General features: G+C 46.4%; 2 protein-coding genes across 4 annotated transcripts in view; one reads left to right on the top strand and one right to left on the bottom strand.

Moving 5' to 3' along the window:
• Positions 1-13,709, bottom strand: part of LOC137436395 (stimulated by retinoic acid gene 6 protein-like) — a 171,224-nt gene extending 157,515 nt beyond the window's left edge. The window contains exons 1-2 of the mRNA XM_068130143.2: positions 13,623-13,709; positions 13,460-13,538 (exon numbers count right to left, since the gene is read on the bottom strand). Coding sequence (XP_067986244.2) covers positions 13,460-13,538; positions 13,623-13,648 — 105 coding nt within the window. The 5' untranslated portion in view covers positions 13,649-13,709. The remainder of the gene's footprint in view (positions 1-13,459; positions 13,539-13,622) is intronic.
• Positions 13,710-17,346: 3,637 nt separating this feature from the next.
• LOC137436394 (uncharacterized) overlaps positions 17,347-18,590 on the top strand; it is a 37,133-nt gene continuing 35,889 nt past the window's right edge. For 2 of the 3 annotated variants that reach the window (XM_078786388.1, XM_068130142.2), the window contains exon 1: positions 17,377-17,771. The gene's annotated coding sequence lies outside the window, so the exon portion shown is untranslated. Of the gene's footprint in view, positions 17,772-18,590 lie in introns of all 3 variants that reach the window. The other variant, XM_068130141.2, reaches the window with a different exon arrangement.

Genomic DNA, 18,590 nt, shown 5'->3' with positions numbered 1-18,590 from the left:
ACCGGCATCGAGTAACTCTCGTTATCTGCTCACTATCGTTGATGAGTTCTCGAGATTCCCTTTCACTTTCACATGCGCAGATATGACGGCCGCCACGGTTATACGGTGCCTGCAGAACTTGTTTTCTATGTTTGGGAATCCGGCCTACGTGCATACCGATCGAGGTGCGGTGTTCCTGTCCCAGGTGAGGAGCTTCTTACTTCAGCATAATGTCACTTCTAGCTACACCACTCCGTATAGACCGCAGGCGAATGGGCAGGTCGAACGCTTCAATGGGATTATATGGAGAGCAGTCACGCTAAGCCTTAGGTCCCTCGGCCGAGGCCTAGATAAATGGGCCTGGTCGTTACCTGCGGCGCTGAACTCAATCATGACTTTACTGTGTACGGCCACCAACCAGACTCCCCACGAACGGATGTTTCATCACCCGAGGAGCTCGGGAAGTATCCGACCTTTACCTAGTTGGCATGCTGAGCCGGGGCCGGCCTACCTCAAACGTGCGATTCGCACGAGCAAGTATGATCCACTAGTGGATAAGGTGCAAGTACTCCAAGCTAATCCCGAGCATGCTCGTGTGTTGATGGCAGATGGGCGCGAGTCCACTGTCTCCGTACGCCACCTGGCCCCTTGCAGGGACATCGACGAACCAATTTACGAGTCTATGGACTCTCCCGTTGCTCCGCCTATGGAGCATCTGCCCGTTCATCTCGCCGCCAAATACACCCCCAGCCTGTAGGCACTGTGGTGCCACCATCGTCACCTGACTCAGGCGGCTACTCCGACGCGGGGGACTCCGGACTTGGGGATGTAGTACCCGGGAGTTTCCGGACCCGTGCCGGAAGAGAAATTCGTCGCCCCGATCGCTACGGATGGACCGACTGACATGGACTGACATCGCTGCTCTACTAATGCTGCTGCGTGCTTGATTCCTGCCTAGCGGAAGTGTAGTTCTAACGGCGGGGAGAATGTAATGAAAATGTATCTAAGTTGAACCCAGGTGTTATGCTCTCTCTAACCACTGAGAGGCGTCTATAAGAACTTGGACGACCATCGCTGCGAAACATTCCTGTGACCTTTAATCCATGACACGTAGACTCGAATGGTGCGTATACGTAGATAATCCAGGCTTGCTTGCATTGATTGATATTACTGAACTTTCTCCACGATTCCATGATCCTGATATACTGCATGATTGTATCCTTACAGGATGTTGCCAGAGATCGAATTGTCATTAAACCTACTATCAGGTCAAAGTTGTGGAACTGATTTTCATTACAAGCATTTATTATTGAATAAACAAAGACAAACCAGAACTTGTGAGGTCACATTTGATGCATTTGGAGAGTGGACGAAGTGGCTGGAAGGAATCCTGGATTCAGGTAAAGTTGGGACGATGCCCCTCCTTTTTACTTATCCAAAATAAATTATGACTTTTTATCTGCACACAAGACAATCTGGCCTCGGCGTGTCCAACATTCTTGATGTTGTAGGCATTGCCTGCAGCACATGGGTAGAGATGGTTGTTGTAGCTTAAAGAAATGTGAGGAAGTTCCCTGGGGAGGGGGGAGGAATCAATTGTACCTATACATTTTCACCAATTGGCCGCAGCAATGGGGCACGTGACATAATTACAACGTATCTTGAAACTCGAGCTTTCTTAAGTCTGATTGGCCACAATCTCTCTCTGATGAAGTAAACTTTTCTCAGAGTGTCGGTGCCACCAAAGCAGCTCCATGAGCAAGGATTACACTGGTGGTTTGCCAATGTCTTCAGGGCACCAGTTCAGGCAGGAGTTTGGCCTTGGTGTTGGCGATAGTTCGCTGACTCATTGTGGAGGATCATGGAATCTTTAATGTCCACTAACTAATGCTGGCAGACAAGATGCCCGTTTAACGTCCACCTGAGGGACGGCACACACATTGACGAATCACAGCTTCTTGAAACACCAAGATGACGTGTTATAGTTGGGTTGAGATTCAAACCCACATGACAAGGCTTAGATGTGAGTGTCCTGACAGCCAAATTGGCCGCATTAATAGGACCGTAATTAAAAATAAAAGTTAACTCGAACGACACTCTTCTTTGACGTCACAACGTCGACTGATAATGATATGCTTCCACCCACATTATTACATCACTAGCCGAAACCCGTGGAACATCCACGGAAGGGAGGATGTGGTGTATGGATAGAGTGTACCATTATGGATGGCATAGGGGATTTGCTTGTCCGAGTAAGAGTTAAGAAGAAAGATGAGAATGAAGAGTGCGTATATGAACAACGATCGCCGACACCGGCACAAATGCATGCTCTGGATTGTCCACTCAGTGGACGGCTTGCTTTCGCCTTCGCCCGTCCAATCAGCGGACGGCTTGCTTCGCCTTCGCCCAGCAGACGCCAATACGATGGCGTCGTAAGATGGCGTCGTATCGGCAGTTAATCGGATGCTTTTGGGCCCCAACGTCGGCTAATTCAGATTTTTCGAGTATGGCTGTACGTGATAAACAAAGAGCGCGGTTCGTAGATCGTAAATCCATTAGTGCCGTGGGCATCGGGTCACTGGGTGCGGCGTAAAAGGGATAACAAAGTCGAGTCCTTACGCTATTATTATATAGATTATAATTATAATACTTGTGCCAAGTTTGATTTAAATCCCTTCAGCTGTTCACAAGTTCTCACATTTTTACCTGACATGACCTTTGGCCTTTGACCTTGGGATACAAAATCTAATCAGTGCATCTTTACATCAAGTTCAAGTTTGAATTAGAGCACTTCAGCCGTTCTCAAGTTATCGCTGTAACGAAAACCTTGGTTACTGGTGGAGCAGTGGAGGAGGAGAGGTTGATGGTGGAGGTGAGTGGTGGTGGTGATTGGTGGTGGAGGTGGGTGGTGGTGGAGGTGGGTAGTGGTGGAGTTAGGTGGTGTTGGAGGTGGGTGGTGGTGGATGTGGGTGGTGGACGTGGGTGGTGGTGGTGATGGATGTGGGTGGTAGTGGAGGTGGGTAGTGGTGGAGTTCGGTGGTGGTGGAGGTGGGTGGTGGTGGTGGTTGGTGGATGTGGGTGGTGGTGATGGTGGAGGTGGGTGGTGGAGGTGGGTGGTGGTGGAGGTGGGTGGTGGTGGAGGTGGGTGGTGGTGGAGGCGGGTGGTGGTGGTGGAGGTGAGTGGTGGTGATTGGTGGTGGAGGTGGGTGGTGGTGGAGGTGGGTAGTGGTGGAGGTGGGTAGTGGTGGAGTTAGGTGGTGGTGGAGGTGGGGTGGTGGTGGTGGTTGGTGGATGTGGGTGGTGGAGGTTGGTGGGTGGTGGTGGTGGAGGTGGGTGGTGGTGGTGGAGGTGGGTGGTGGTGGGGGTGGGTAGTGGTGGAGTTGGGTGGTGGTGGTGGTTGGTGGATGTGGGTGGTGGAGGTGGAGGTGGTGGGTGGTGGTGGAGGTGGGTAGTGGTGGTGGAGGTGGGTGGTGGTGGTGGTTGGTGGATGTGGGTGGTGGAGGTGGGTGGTGGTGGTGGTGGTGGATGTGGGTGGTGGAGGTGGTGGTGGAGGTGGGTGGTGGTGGTTGTGGTTGGTGGGGGTGGTGGTGGTGGAGGTGGGTGGTGGTGGTGGAGGTGGGTGGGTGGTGGTGGAGGTGGGTGGGTGGTGGTGGTGGTGGTGGAGGTGGGTGGGTGGTGGTGGTGGTGGTGGAGGTGGGTGGTGGAGGTGGGTGGTGGTGGAGGAGAGGTTGGTGGTGGAGGAGGAGAGGTTGGTGGTGGAGGTGAGTGGCGGTAGTGGTGGTTGGTGGTGGAGGTGGGTGGTGGTGGAGGTGGGTAGTGGTGGAGTTGGTTGGTGGATGTGGGTGGGTGGTGGTGGAGGAGGCAGGTGGTGGTGGGTGTTGGGTGGTTGGGTGATGTTGATGGTGGTGGTTGGGTGATGTTTATGGTGAAAGAGGGGAGGGGTAGATTAGCGTTGGGGGGAGGAGGAAATGAGGGGTGGGGTAAGGGGTGAAGATCATATCAATGTAAGCAACATCACCGTGTCTCCTTTATCTGGGAACACCTTGGGTCTGCACACCTGTGCTTTTGCTGCAACCTGGTCGGTACGGGCCTGCGCTGCTCCTGCCTCGCCTGGTTTCTGTGTGAGTGTGGGTCCATGTTGGACTCTGTTTTCTTGAATTTTAAGTGTTTATTTATTATTATCGTCGGTCTTCGCCCCGCTGGATCTGTCTGTCTACATGTTTCGACACGTCCTCCACGGACAAGGAGTCGCCCATTACACACACGTGGCCGATCCACTCTGGGCTGTGGATTCTCCAAAGTTGTCACCTCTAAATTGGCATTAAGCCGGCCAGTCACAGGAGTAGTACGTGACGGTGTGGACGTTTGTCGTCTCACATGTCATTGGCATCGACTTTAACGCGCATTCTCGCGAATATATAAAAACTATCAAGATGGATACCATGACGTCACGGATTAAGATGGATGACATGCCCATCAACCGGTGAGAAGGTGGTGTAGAAATTCGAGGTAATGAAATGAATACAAATGTCGGCTTTGTACAGCAGGAAGTTAAAGTGTAGTAAATTAGACCGGACACAGGAACGAACCCAAGTTTAATAACGAATCGTCATCGAACAGGAAGTGACGTATGGACATCCCGTAACACGAGATCTACACGAGCTATTAGTATTAGCCACTCAACATCCGGCCCAATCGAAATAGGCGCCCGCGGAATACGTAACTTCCGGTTAGTGCACCCTCGGTGACAACAGTCATGTGATTGGATACGTTGAAAACTAACCACAAAGGGCACGTGTTACAGCTTACTTCCGGTAGTCTCGCCCTCACCTATAAGCAGTTTTGATGTGAATTTTTAAGTCGCCAGAGGCATTGTATTTGGATTGTCTGTCCATCCATCCATGATAGGTTTTTGTGGAACTTGAGAACGGCTGAAAGGATTTAAATCAAAATTAGATTAAGTATGTACTATGATGTAATGAAGAACCATTTAGATTTTGGGGTCAAAATGTCAAAGGTCGGGGTTCATGTGAGTGAACACATGTTGTTACTTAGACTGAAGGTGGCACAGGAATGTAGAATTTATTGGTTCCATGGTTTCGTATTCGGCGTTTCCACATTGTTTGTTTGCTTCTGGCTTTCTACCTGTGCTACCCCACCAGTATGTATTTTATATATATATATACACCTCGATGGAAAACGGTGCCCAGGTGACGATCTGCATGGACAGTTGGAAAATCAGTCCTTTGGTTATATGTTAAGATTATAACTTCAAATATAACAGCTTTTACAAGTACAGGTACTACATAATATATCTGTGTATGTTTATTTGTAAATGTGCATCGATGTGTATATGTGTTTGTGTTTATGTGTATATATATATATATATAGTGTTATGAATGTTGGGCTAGGCATATATAGATCCAGGTAGATCTGCATAGGTAGGTGCTCCGATGTCGTGAAGAAGAAGAAGAACCATTTCGATGTACAGTAAGTCAGGGATCTGTTTAGGCAGTTTGTCAGATTAAGTGTATATCTGTGATCATACAAGGATGATCGTGTGATAGGTAGAGTAGGGATTATGCAAATTCCCCGGTGTGTCAAACCTGTGATCATTCCGGTGTCCCATGTGGCAACACACCCATAGACATAGCTAGGCCCATTAGCGCACCACACCATACTTAAATTTCCCCTCCGCCACAATAACAGTACAGCTCACAGGAAGCCCGTTCGGGGCTCCGCCAATGGAGCCGCAGCTAGCCGCATCGCCAGCTGGCATGGCAACACACATCGAGCAGGCAGGCAATGGACACGCTCAGTGGGGCAGCAATTGGTCAAGGCAAAGGGCGAGTAAGAAGCAGGTCGCCGATTGCAGAGTAGGGAAGGCCGTGTGATTGGTCATGGGAGGAGCAGAAAGCTTCCCCGTGATTGGTGGAAGGAAGGTAGAAGAAAGCGGGAGACTGATTGGCCACGGACCGATGGCATGAGGGGAGGAGCACGTAGCGCTCGGCCAATGGGAAGCAACGGGCGGATAAGAAGATTCGAGAGATCGAGAAGCGACGCACTGATTGGAGAGGAAGAGGGTTGACATCACGAGAGGGCCAGTAGAACCTCTCGCTCGCCGGCATTTTTCTCTTCCTTAGTCTCTCTCGTTTTTGGATTCCTTCCTGCCCAGACCTCTCTTCCCTTCTTGCCTTCTCTTGCGTTGGATCTCTTTCTGTTTGGACCCTTGCTCGTGGGCGACGACGAACGGTGGAGAGAAGGTGGAGCGCCGACGATCATCCTCCCCTGTTGTTCACATACGGGACCTCGCGTGCGAGCGACGACCGTGCAGGTGAGGGCTGCCGCGGCGGCGTACGTGGGCCTGGTGGAGCGCAAACGTGGACGCATCGAGGCCTAATTCCCGCCAACCGGAGCCGCGTCCGGACTGCGTGCTTGGGGCCTGGACGACGTGCTCGGACCTGACGAACCCTGACACATCTCAGCAAGATGGAGATAAGCTCGCACCACAGAACACAACGGTTGCTTTATTTAATTCTTCCTTTGTATTTATTTTAGAAGTCTGGTGTGGGGACGTCCCGATTTAGGAGCATTATTTATTTATCGTCGCGTTCTTTGTACAAGACAAATGTATCTTATACAATGTATTTGCATAAGACAAATGTGATATAATATAACAAATATCATGAAACATTTACATTTTGTAGTACATTGTATAATTTAAATAAACATAAATGCAAATTTCGCATGTGGAAAAAGTAAGTGCACCCTTGGCTCTAATCGGTGGTATTGCCCCCTTTGGCAGAAACAACCTCAAGTAGGCGTTTCTTATAACTGTCTACCAGTCTCTGATATCGACTGGGAGAAATTTTTGCCCACTCTCCATGCAGAATTCTTTCAGCTGTGCGATGTTTCAGGGGTTTCTTGCATGCACAGCTCGTTTCAAATCCCCCCACAACATCTGGATGGGACTTAGATGCGGGCTTTGACTTGGCCATTCCAGAACCCGCCATTTCTTTCTTTTCAGCCATTCCTTGGTGGATTAACTGGTATGTTTAGGGTCATTGTCATGTTGCAAGGTCAATCTTCGGTTGAGCTTCAACTTTCCAACAGATGGCCTCACATTATCCTCAAGCACCCTCTGGTACAATGAAGAATTCATTATGGATTCTATGATGGTGAGCTGCCCAGGCCCTGATGCAGCAAAGCAGCCCCAAACCATAATATTTCCACCACCATGCTTTACAGTTGGTATCAGGTTCTTGTGGTCAAATGCTGTCTTTGGTTTTCGCCAAACATGTCTTCTGGTACTGTGGCCAAATAGCTCTACCTTTGACTCTTCTGTCCAGAGCACATTGTTCCAGAAGTGCTGGTCTTTGCCTCGGTGTACATTGGCAAACTTTAGTCTTGCCCTGATGTTCTTTCTGGACAGCAAAGGTTTCCTCCTGGCACACCTCCCATGTAGATCAAATTTGTGCAGCCTCTTTCTAATGGTAGACTCATGCACTTTGACATCAACAGTGGCAAGAGCTACCTACCTGTAGGTCCCGTGATGACATTCTGAGGTTCTTAGAGACTTCTTTCAGCATCTTGCGGTCTGCTCTCAGGCTGAACTTGCTGGGCCGGCCTGGCCTGAACAAGTTGGCAGTTGTTTGGAATCTTCTCCACTTGTAGATGATCTTCCGGACAGTCGAATGATTGATTTCAAATTGTTTGGAGATCTTTTTTAATCCCTTCCCAGACTCGTAGGCATCTATAACCTTCTTTCTGAAGGCCTCAGAGAGCTCTTTTGATCTACGCATGGTGATGCCACACACTTCGACAACAAAGAGCAAACCAAACTAAATGTCTGAGGTTTAAATAAGACAGATTCCTCCAAGATCCTCTCTAACGATGTTCTAATCATTTGCACCTGAGCTGGTGCACCTGATTCTAATTTTAGGTATTTGAACTAGTGATAAATGTAGGGGTGTACTTACTTTTTCCACATGTGAAATTTGCATTTATGTTTATTTAAATTATACAATGGACTACAAAATGTAAATGTTTCATGATATTTGTTATATTACAGACTTGGCATTTAATATGGAATATTTTTTTTGTGGGGGTGAACTTACTTTTCAAGATGACTTAGAACCAAAAGTTTATTGGAATTATGTTGAAATTATTCTAGATTTTGTTAATGTGACCTTTAAAAGAAACAAAAACCACATTTGACATTTCGAAGCAAATAAATTGATCCTGGAAAGTGATGTAAACTGATATCGAACTCAATTCACGGACAGAACTGTGTTAAACTTCTGTGCGTTTTCCAGAAGTATCTCTATTTTGCACATCAGCCAAAAATTTTTTTTAACAAAAACAAAAGTTAAATTACGACTGGGATTACGGACAGTAAAACTACAGTTCAGTACTTCGTGTAACCCCCACGAGCATTCAGGAGAGCACGTACACGTTGAGGTATGCATGCTGTTCACGAGATTTGCCAAGGTTTGGACAGGAATCGCTTGCCATGCAGTTACAATAGCCTGCTGCAATTCACGCACAGAGGCAGGCTGCTGGTCCAAGTTGTCGATTTGACGCATTAATTCTGCCCACAAGTTCTCTGTCGGATTCATATCCGGGGACATGGCAGGCCACTCCATATGCTCCACACCACGGTCAGCAAGAAAGTGTTGGATCATGCGAGCACGATGAGGCCGTGCATTGTCATCTTGGAAGACAAAGTTTCCTCGAAAGGCTGCACGAACAAATGGAAGCAATGTTTCTTCCAGAATGGCCCTGTGCTTGAACTGGTTAAGGTTTCCATTCAGAACAACCAGGTCAGATTTGCCCCCTGCATGAAAAGCAGCCCAAACGGTCACCCCACCACCTCCAGCTTGGACTCTTGGCACTATACAATCTTCGTTGTAGGCTTCATGCACTTGTCTGCGCACTCGGATGCGGTCATATTGACGATAGACCAGAAATCTAGACTTGTCACTGAAGATCATGTGATTCCAGTGTCCTGGCTGCCATTGACGGTGCTCTCTCGCCCACTGCAATCGGCGCTGGCGGTGTTGTCTGGTCAGACGTGGTCAGACGTGGTCAGGGGACGCCTGGCACGATAGCCTGCTTGAACCAGTCGTTGGTTGACTGGCCTTCTGGATACAGGCACATTTGTCAGTTGCTGCCACTCAGCCCGAAGCCATTTAGCTGACTTGGTACGGCCATTGCGGACTAACCGGTGCAGCTGGCGATCATCCCTCCTTGTGGTTATGCGGGGACGTCCTGACCTCAGTATTGGAGTAGGGACACCCCTCTGAGCATTTCGTTTCAGGATCTTTGACACCTGACCTTGAGTGATGCCATACTGCCTAGCAATAGCACGCTGTTTCATGCCGGAATTTCGTAAAGCCACCACTAAATGACAAACAGCATTGTTGATTTGACGGACCATCTCCAGTGGAAGCGGCAATAACTTTTGTAGACGTGCAGCAGTTGTTTTCCACTAATACAGAACGCAACAACCCTTATATACCCGATTGTGAAGCCAATCGTCAAATGTACCTGTCCGTACATTTTGTCACGCCACCTGTGATATAATCCTGTTATTGACTTCTTGCTGCGACAGACAATCAGTGACATGGTTCTTTTAACAAAGAAATCACCGAAGCGTAAAAGAAACTCACCAGATTGATATACCGAGTTCAGAAAGTAAAGCCAAGTCAAGAAAAAAAAAATATTCCATATTAAATGCCAAGTCTGTATATCACCTTTATCTATCAATATTGTTGAAATGAAGATCAAATAGCTGTATGTTGAAGTATGTTGAAAAAGTCAAAACTTTACACGGGGTGTACTTACTTTTTCACGTGACTGTAGTAGTAAATTCATTTAAAAAGAACTGAAAATGTCGGGACGGGCTCCGGGAAGGTTATAGGCTAGGTGGCGAGGCCGGTCGAGGCCCACCCCGGCTGGGCTGGGCCCATTTCGCAATTAAAAGCTGAGCTGAATTATAGTACTAAATTCATTCAAAAAGAACCCGGGCAACGCCGGGTGCTTTCGGCTAGTGTGTGTGTGTGTGTGTGTGTGTGTGTGTGTGTGTGTGTGTGTGTGTGTGTGTGTGTGTGTGTGTGTGTGTGTGTGTGTGTGTGTGTGTGTATATATATATATATATATATATATATACATATACACATACACATACACACACACACACAGCCAGACCTCGCTATCCGTGGGTTCTGCGTATTCACGGTTGATAAAATGCGATCTGTTGCTCTATTCGCAGAAAAGTGTCCTGCGAATTTGCGTTTTTTTTCTATTCGCGGCCATGTCCCGCGAATTCGCAGTTTTTTGGGGGCACAAAAGATATATTTTCACAAGCTTTGACTAGCTTGACACATTTATAAAACCCATATTTGACCAACCATACATAAAGCAGCTGGACATACGCAAAAAAAAAAACATTCTATGAGGCGTAAGCATGACCTACTTCTACATTCACTGCTGTGCTTCGCGTTTTCACGGCTTTTGCAGGATATCCCGTCATTCACACTGCGAACAGCTTCACGTGATATCCCGCCGCTGTTCACAGTTAAACAATGTTTCGCAGGATATCCCATCATTCACACGGTGAAGAGTTTCACGGGATATCCCAACAGACGCTAAACATTGCTTTGCGGGATATCCCACCTGCTGCATAACACGTCATCCCCGCGAGTTACTGTACAGAATGAAAACACTCCACCGTATCTATTAGTGCAATTAGCCACCTCCCTTTTCCCCCATTGAAACAATGACATGGCATTCATTGGATGATTTTCATCGACATTCACAGGTTTTACCTCGCCATTTCCGAGACTTTCATCGACATTCGTGGATTATCACTGACATTCGTGGATTATCACTGACATTCGCAGGTTTTGCCTTCCATTTCCAAGACTTTCATCGACATTCGCAGATTATCACACATTCGCGGGTTTTGCCTTCCATTTCCAAGACTTTCATCAACATTTGCGGATTATCACTGACATTCGCAGGTTTTGCCTCGCCATTTCCAAGACTTTCATCGACATTCGCGGATTATCACTGACATTCGTGGATTATCACTCACATTCGCGGATTATCACTAACATTCGTGGGTTTTGCCTTCCATTTCCAAGACTTTCATCGACATTTGTGGATTGTCACTGACATTCGTGGGTTTTGCCTCGCCATTTCCAAGACTTTCATCGACATTTGCGGATTATCACTGACATTCGTGGATTATCACTCACATTCGCGGATTATCACTGACATTCGTGGGTTTTGCCTTCCATTTCCAAGACTTTCATCGACATTTGTGGATTATCACTGACATTCATGGGCTTTGCCTCGCCATTTCCAAGACTTTCATCGACATTCGCGGATTATCACTGACATTCGTGGATTATCACTCACATTCGCGGATTATCACTCACATTCACGGATTATCACTGACATTCGTGGGTTTTGCCTTCCATTTCCAAGACTTTCATCGACATTTGCGGATTATCACTGACATTCGTGGGGTTTGCCTCGCCATTTCCAAGACTTTCATCGACATTCGCGGATTATCACTGACATTCGTGGATTATCACTGACATTTGCAGGTTTTGCCTTCCATTTCCAAGACTTTCATCGACATTCGCGGATTATCACTGACATTCGCAGGTTTTGCCTTCCATTTCCAAGACTTTCATCGACATTTGCGGATTATCATTGACATTCGCGGGTTTTGCCTTCGTGGGTACTTTCGTGGGTACTTTCATACTTTCACGTGGGTACGTGGGTACTTTCATTTCCAAGACTTTCATCGACATTCACAGATTATCACTCACATTCGCAGATTATCACTGACATTCGTGGGTTTTGCCTTCCATTTCCAAGACTTTCATCGACATTCGCGGATTATCACTGACATTCGCGGGTTTTGCCTTCCATTTTCAAGACTTTCATCGACATTCGCAGATTATCACTGACATTCGTGGGTTTTGCCTCGCCATTTCCGGTACTTTCTTCGACATTCACGATTTATCACTAACATTTGCGGGTTTTGCCTCGCAATTTCCAGCACTTTCTTCGACATTCGTGGGTTTTGCTTCACCATTTCCGGAGCTTTCATTGACATTCGCGGATTATCGTTGACATTCCTGGGATTTGTTTCACCATTTGCGGATTTTGCCTCGCCATTCGCAGTTTGTTCCTCGATATTCACGGATTTTCACGATTCGGGAACCAATATCCCCTTTTTCTATTGAAACAACTAGCAACGGTACCCGCCATACGGGCGGGGCTTCAATTGAGAGGCCCAAATGAAAAGGCAAAATATCAGAAATTGAAGGCTTTTTTTTTTTTTTTTAACGATTTATATAAACATCCGTTAAATCATATCACATGGAAATCATCAAAATCTAAACAGTATTTGTAGAATTTCAATAAAAGCCACATCACTGTTCATATCGGTAAATATTATTCCATCGTGTTTGGAAAAACTGGAAAATTGGAAAAATTGGTGAAAAAATGGAAAAACAATATCGCCTATTTTACTCCAGGGGGTCCCAGGATTACCCACCCAAAATTTCGTTGCGATCGGTTCAGCCGTTTTTGCGGTACCTGGAAACAGACAGATGGACAGACAAACATTTGGTGAATTATAGTAAGATGCCCTGCCATTTGTGGTTTTGCAATTTGCGGCATTTTCCAGGAATGAATCCCCCGCGAATAGCGGGATCCGACTATATATTTCCAATACTTATGCTTACCTAAAATGGGGGGACTGGACATAAAAAAGTGCTATTTTTATGCAATGGTAAGACATATATGCATAGAAATACGAAGAAATAAAAGCTCACCTTCTGTACTCTTGCCTTCTATTGATCTCAAATTCAAATTTCTTCAGTATATATAAATAATAACAAATTTGACTTCTGTTCCAATACTTATGGAGAGCACTATATATACACACACAGACACTAATATTCCATCATAAATTTGGAATTTATAACAGGAATAACAGATTAAGTAGAACGGCACTCGGGGGGAGAGAGCATATCTCCGCTAGGCAGAACAGTTTACGTTTAGGCCAGATCTCCATCCGGACCGGAACCAAAATCTAATCGGCTTGTTCTAATTCTGTTCTTGTCACTTACCCAAATCATCCACCAACTTTTATCATAACTCATCCACAAAATATCGTGCTTGTATCGTTTGTTGACTATCTCTCAATGGTGAAGAATGACTTTCGAAATTCTAATATCCGGATTTTCACCAAAATCTAATCAAGTTGTCCTTGTCACACACCCAACCTCTCCGCCTGTCCACCATGTTTTGTCGAATTCATCCATAACCTTTTCAGATATCATGCTCACAAATACACAGACAAACAGGGGTGAAAACACAACCTCCATCCACCTTCGGCAGAGGAAAGAAACAACTCTGTACATGATCACAATGTTGAGAAGCGTAGGATACTCACTGATGGGATGAGGGAATAATGAACAAACACAGTCATATCCACGAAGGAATTACAACCACCGGTGGTGTTTGAAGCATTCCTGCAATGGAACAGGAATAACTATAAACTGCAGACATGTAAACATGAATGGAGTTTCAAGTTAAACGAAGTGAAAACCACTTACCCTGGTGCGGGCAGGTTATCGTCCATAGCTCACAGCAGGCAAGTTCACTCGAATGAGCTCTAAGCTCAGTGACACCTCCTCCCTTCTAGGGTTTAGAGTCCAACGTTGGGCGGAAGATGAAAGTGCATGGGAGAATTTCATACATCGAACATGCCTTTGATAACATCGTGCAAACATTTGCTTCCATGTGACATTTCAGAACTGTGATGTCACCAAGTCAAAGCATGACAGTGGTTCATTTACCAAGACTTATCATGCAACATAAGTCTCTCCACTACGTCTGATTGGGCACAAATAATGTACAGGGTGTCCACAAATGACCGTTACAAATTCAAACCGTAATAAAATTAAAAGCAAAATGAAACGGTTTACAACGATGTGCTATGCTGCTTGTAAAATAACATTTCTCAAAGTTTTATTGACACTTATTGGGAGGTTAAGTTTGGTGTTTTACCTGTGAAACCAGCATACGACAATAGACACAAGGATCTTTTTTTACAAGTAATATTTATTACTCCCTCCTGTCTACCTTTAAAACAATAATACTGAGAAAAAGAAACCCTTTAAATGACTTTCCAAAGAATTCCCCAAATTAATAAAGGACAAACGTCAGATATCAGTGCAGCTGAGAATGAACTGAGGACTTTCGAGGTGGCAAATTATTCTCAGGTGCCCACTTTGTAACGTAAACCACAGCAGGTTATAAATGGGTGAAGGGTGGGCTGTGAACACATTCGAAAGGATCCTGTCCAGTAGGTGCCCACATGATGAATCCGACCAGCCAGTCCTCAGAGGTCCTTTTTGCAAAAGTCCTCAGAGGGCGAAGCCTCGTAGACGAACCCGAGTCAGCAGATCAAGCTGTGTGATATGTTGGATTCAGGACTGCACGCTGTATGGGGCAATGCGTACAGGTAGCAGGTGAGGAGAGAGTGAAGGAACAGGTAGGATGCCGTCTCGACGCAGCCAGCGAGGAGATGCCTGCTTTGACGTCGTCTCTGAGACAACAGCAGGGCAGCAGAATCACCGAGTAGACCCACCAGTAGATAAGGGCGAAGCAATTTGGACATTACACAGCTTTCTTCACCCACAAGCAAGGGATTCCTTTCATGAGGAATTCCAGAAATTTTTATAGTTTATTGTGATTATTTGTCCACCACCACACTAGGTCTCACTATCTCGCTCCAGGTCCGACTTCTCTGAGCACGGCATACCTGATCGTATTGTAACAGTAACTGGGTGGGAGCCATTGGTGAAAACAACACTACCACGTTTTTTTTTTATGCCAACACACGGAACATCCCACGGTCAGTATAGCTAATGTATCGGGCATTGAGCCACCTAGAACGAGCTGGCAGGCCCCAGACCTTCCCTTTGCATTCACCACTTTCAAGCAATATGCTGAACCTGTATTCAGGGGATCCATCTCTGGGAATGCCCAGAGGAACCAGTGATGTACATCCTGCAGTGGGTAGGACAGCAAGGCCTCCAGATGTACAAATAGTGGGACCTATTTGATGATGATTGCAAAAAAAAAACTCAATAAAATGTGAGAGAAATTTACAACACACCTGGAGCTGAACATTCATTTCCGACTCAACCGTTTCCACCTACAGAAGTATAAACAGGAACCTGCTTTACCCAGTTAGTTGTAACTGTATTTATACGATAGCGCATTCACTGAAGTGCAAGTTTGACACTGAGACTGGTGGGAAGTGACACAATTGAAGCGGCGTCACTGATGATCAATGTAGCTTGTGACCACCTTGTGCTAGTCTGACATACATGTCGCCGAGGCATTGGCAGTTAGATACAGACGTTTCACCAGAACTTGTGGGATGGCTGTCCAGTAGGGCTGCGAGGCCTGTGGTAACTTGGAAACGTTCTGGGGTGGATTGAGGTGACGTTGAACATGGTGACCCAGCTCGTCCCACAAGTGTTAAATGGGGTTCATACCCGCCGATCTAACATTTGGGGTTCACTTCTGTCTGACCGACATCTTGTTTGGGTTGTTGTATCACCTGTGCAGCGATTAATGTTTGATCTTGAAAATATTTATGGTTCGTGCTTTCGTTGGACCATCTGCATGGAGAAGGAGGTGAATTCGCCTGCCCAAACTGGTGCTCTGCGTCGCACATTCCACATCTCGTGCTACGCTATGTGTCATGCCATGTCTCGCATCATGTTGTGCTGGGAACTTCACATCTCATGCCATGCCACGTGTCATGCCATGTATTGCGCCATGTCATGCCGGGAGCTTCACATCTCATGCCATGCCACGCGTCATGCCATGTCTTGCGTCATGTCATGCCGGGAGCTTCACATCTCATGCCATGCCACACGTCATGCCATGTCTTGCACCATGTCATGCCAGGGAGCTTCACATCTCATGCCATGCCACGCCTCATGCCATGTCTTGCGTCATGTCGTGCCAGGAGCTTCACATCTCATGCCATGCCACACGTCATGCCATGTCTTGCACCATGTCGTGCCGGGAGCTTTACATCTCATGCCATGCCACACGTCATGCCATGTCTTGCGCCATGTCATGCCGGGAGCTTCACATCTCGTGTCATGCCATATCTTGCGCCATGTCATGCAGGGAGCTTCACATCTCATGCCATGCCATGCCATGTGTCATGCCATGCCATGTGTCATGCCATGTTTTGCACCATGTCATGCAGGGAGCTTCACATCTCATCACGTGCCATGCCATGTCTTGCGTCATGTCATGCAGGGAGCTTCACATCTCATGCCATCTGTCATGCCATGTTTTGCGCCATGTCATGCCAGGAGCTTCACATCTCATGCCATGCCGTGTGTCCTGCCACACATTCCATATTGCGTTGTCCCCAATTTTGGGCTGCCCTGCATGAAGCAGAGGCTGCGATTAAGAGAGGTGTTTCGTTATCTGGTCAAAAATGGCTGCTGTTGTCAGATTCAAAATGACACTACAACCAATGAAATGTTGTTGTTTTTTGTTTTTTTTAATAGGCCTACACGGTCTAGGCTCATGGGAGAGTTAGGACACAGAACAACAAAGGGAACACCAGCAGAAAGGAGAAACGCCAACCAGAGGATGCAGGTAGCGATGAGTGGATGCAGAGAAAGCAAAGGATGAATAAGATGCAAGGAAAGTTTTAAAGTTAAGCGATAGCAAGCCGCTTGCTTGCGGACCACACCGCTGGCTTCAGCAGGTTCTATTGGCCAGCAGGAAGCATGTGCTATTTTCATTCATTCATTCATTCCTCAAAGCTTCCATCGTTCTGTCTGAAATGACGTATTGACGTTATAAGTCACGTGGTACATTTAATATAAAAATACAAACGAAGGTATGAGAGATGGAATAAAAGATATTAACGATCCATCCTCACAGACGTTAATTTATTTAACCAACGCAACAATAACCCAATCTGCGTTTGTTCGCTCCGTGTAAATAAAGTGTTCAACTGGATTGTTCTTCAAGACTTGGGAGATGTTTCAAATACCTTATTGAAGCGTTCGCATTCCATAGTGACGTAATAACTGTGTCCTGACTGGAATTGTGAAGTACACAGCAGTCTAAGGATGAAGGTGGAACAAACGGTGTATCGCAAAGTTTCATTGAGCAAGGCTGGCTTACCTTTGTTTATGTTTCCTCATGTTGGAATTTTCGACAAGAAACGTAAGGAAATATTATTTACGTGTTTAAAAACAATAATAATTTGTTTAACGTTTTTGTTTCTCCACACAAGACAAAACAAGCAGGTCCGTCCGGTCAGCATCGCCAAAACAAAGATGGTCTCTGAGGAGAAATGGGAGCGTGAAGAGAAACTGAGGGCGAGATAGCGGGGGGTGGCGAAAATCGAGGAATATTGGAAATAGGAAAAGGACGGAGAAACAAAAAAACCCCCGTGGATGTCAAATTAACAGGGGTAAAGAAAGGGAAATGTTGCGATATGGGTTATTGAAGCGCAAATCGAGTTGCTGATAAATGGTTTAATAGATGAGTTTTTTGATCAAACATGTGGAGTAAAACCGCCGATTAGATCGGAAGCGACGATGCACAGCTGTGGATGCGTCGTGGTCGCGATGGAAAGGTGCTTCGGGGACGCGCGGCGCGGCCTTTGTTGAGGGCCCAAGATTTGGCGGGGACCAGTGCAGTGGAGCCGGGTGAGTGTGTTGTCTGTGTGTCTGTGGGTGCACGATGGTCTGTCTGTGTGTGCACGATAGTCTGTCTGTGGGTGCACGATCGTCTGGTCTGTTTGTGGGTGCACGATGGTCTGTCTGTGTGTGCACGATAGTCTGTTTGTGGGTGCACGATGGTCTGTCTGTGTGTGCACGATAGTCTGTTTGTGGGTGCACGATGGTTTGTCTGTGTGTGCACGATAGTCTGTCTGTGGGTGCACGATGGTCTGTCTGTGTGTGCACGATAGTCTGTCTGTGGGTGCACGATGGTCTGTCTGTGTGTGCACGATAGTCTGTCTGTGTGTGCACGATAGTCTGTCTGTGTGTGCACGATGGTGTCTGTGTGTGCACGATAGTCTGTCTATATGTCCATGTGTGCACACGTTTTTGTCGTTTGTTCTTTGCTATATAAATGATTTTAGTACAAAAACTGTGAAAGTTTCCTTGTGAGTTTTGCGTCATGACGGTAATCCCATAAATAGGTTTAAAACCCGTAACGAGAACGACACTTCTTTGACGTCATGACGTCGACTGCATGCCTCCACCCACATTATTACGTGATTACAATGCTTGGACCAAGTTTGATTAAAATCCATTCAGCTGTTCTCACGTTGTCACATTTTTACCTGACGACCTCTGACCATTGACATATTGGCCCCAAATTATAATCAGTTCATGTTTACATCATTATACATATGTGTACCACTACCAAGTTTGATTAAAATCCATTCAGCTGTTCTCACGTTGTCACATTTTTACCTGACATGACCTCTGACCTTTGACATCTTGGCCCCAAATTATAAT

This window comes from Myxine glutinosa, chromosome 11 (assembly GCF_964187855.1).
Source record: "Myxine glutinosa chromosome 11, kmMyxGlut1.1, whole genome shotgun sequence".
NCBI classification, from domain to species: domain Eukaryota; kingdom Metazoa; phylum Chordata; class Myxini; order Myxiniformes; family Myxinidae; genus Myxine; species Myxine glutinosa.
The sequence above is the reverse complement of the archived record's forward strand: the minus strand, read 5'-3'. Positions and strand labels throughout refer to the sequence as shown.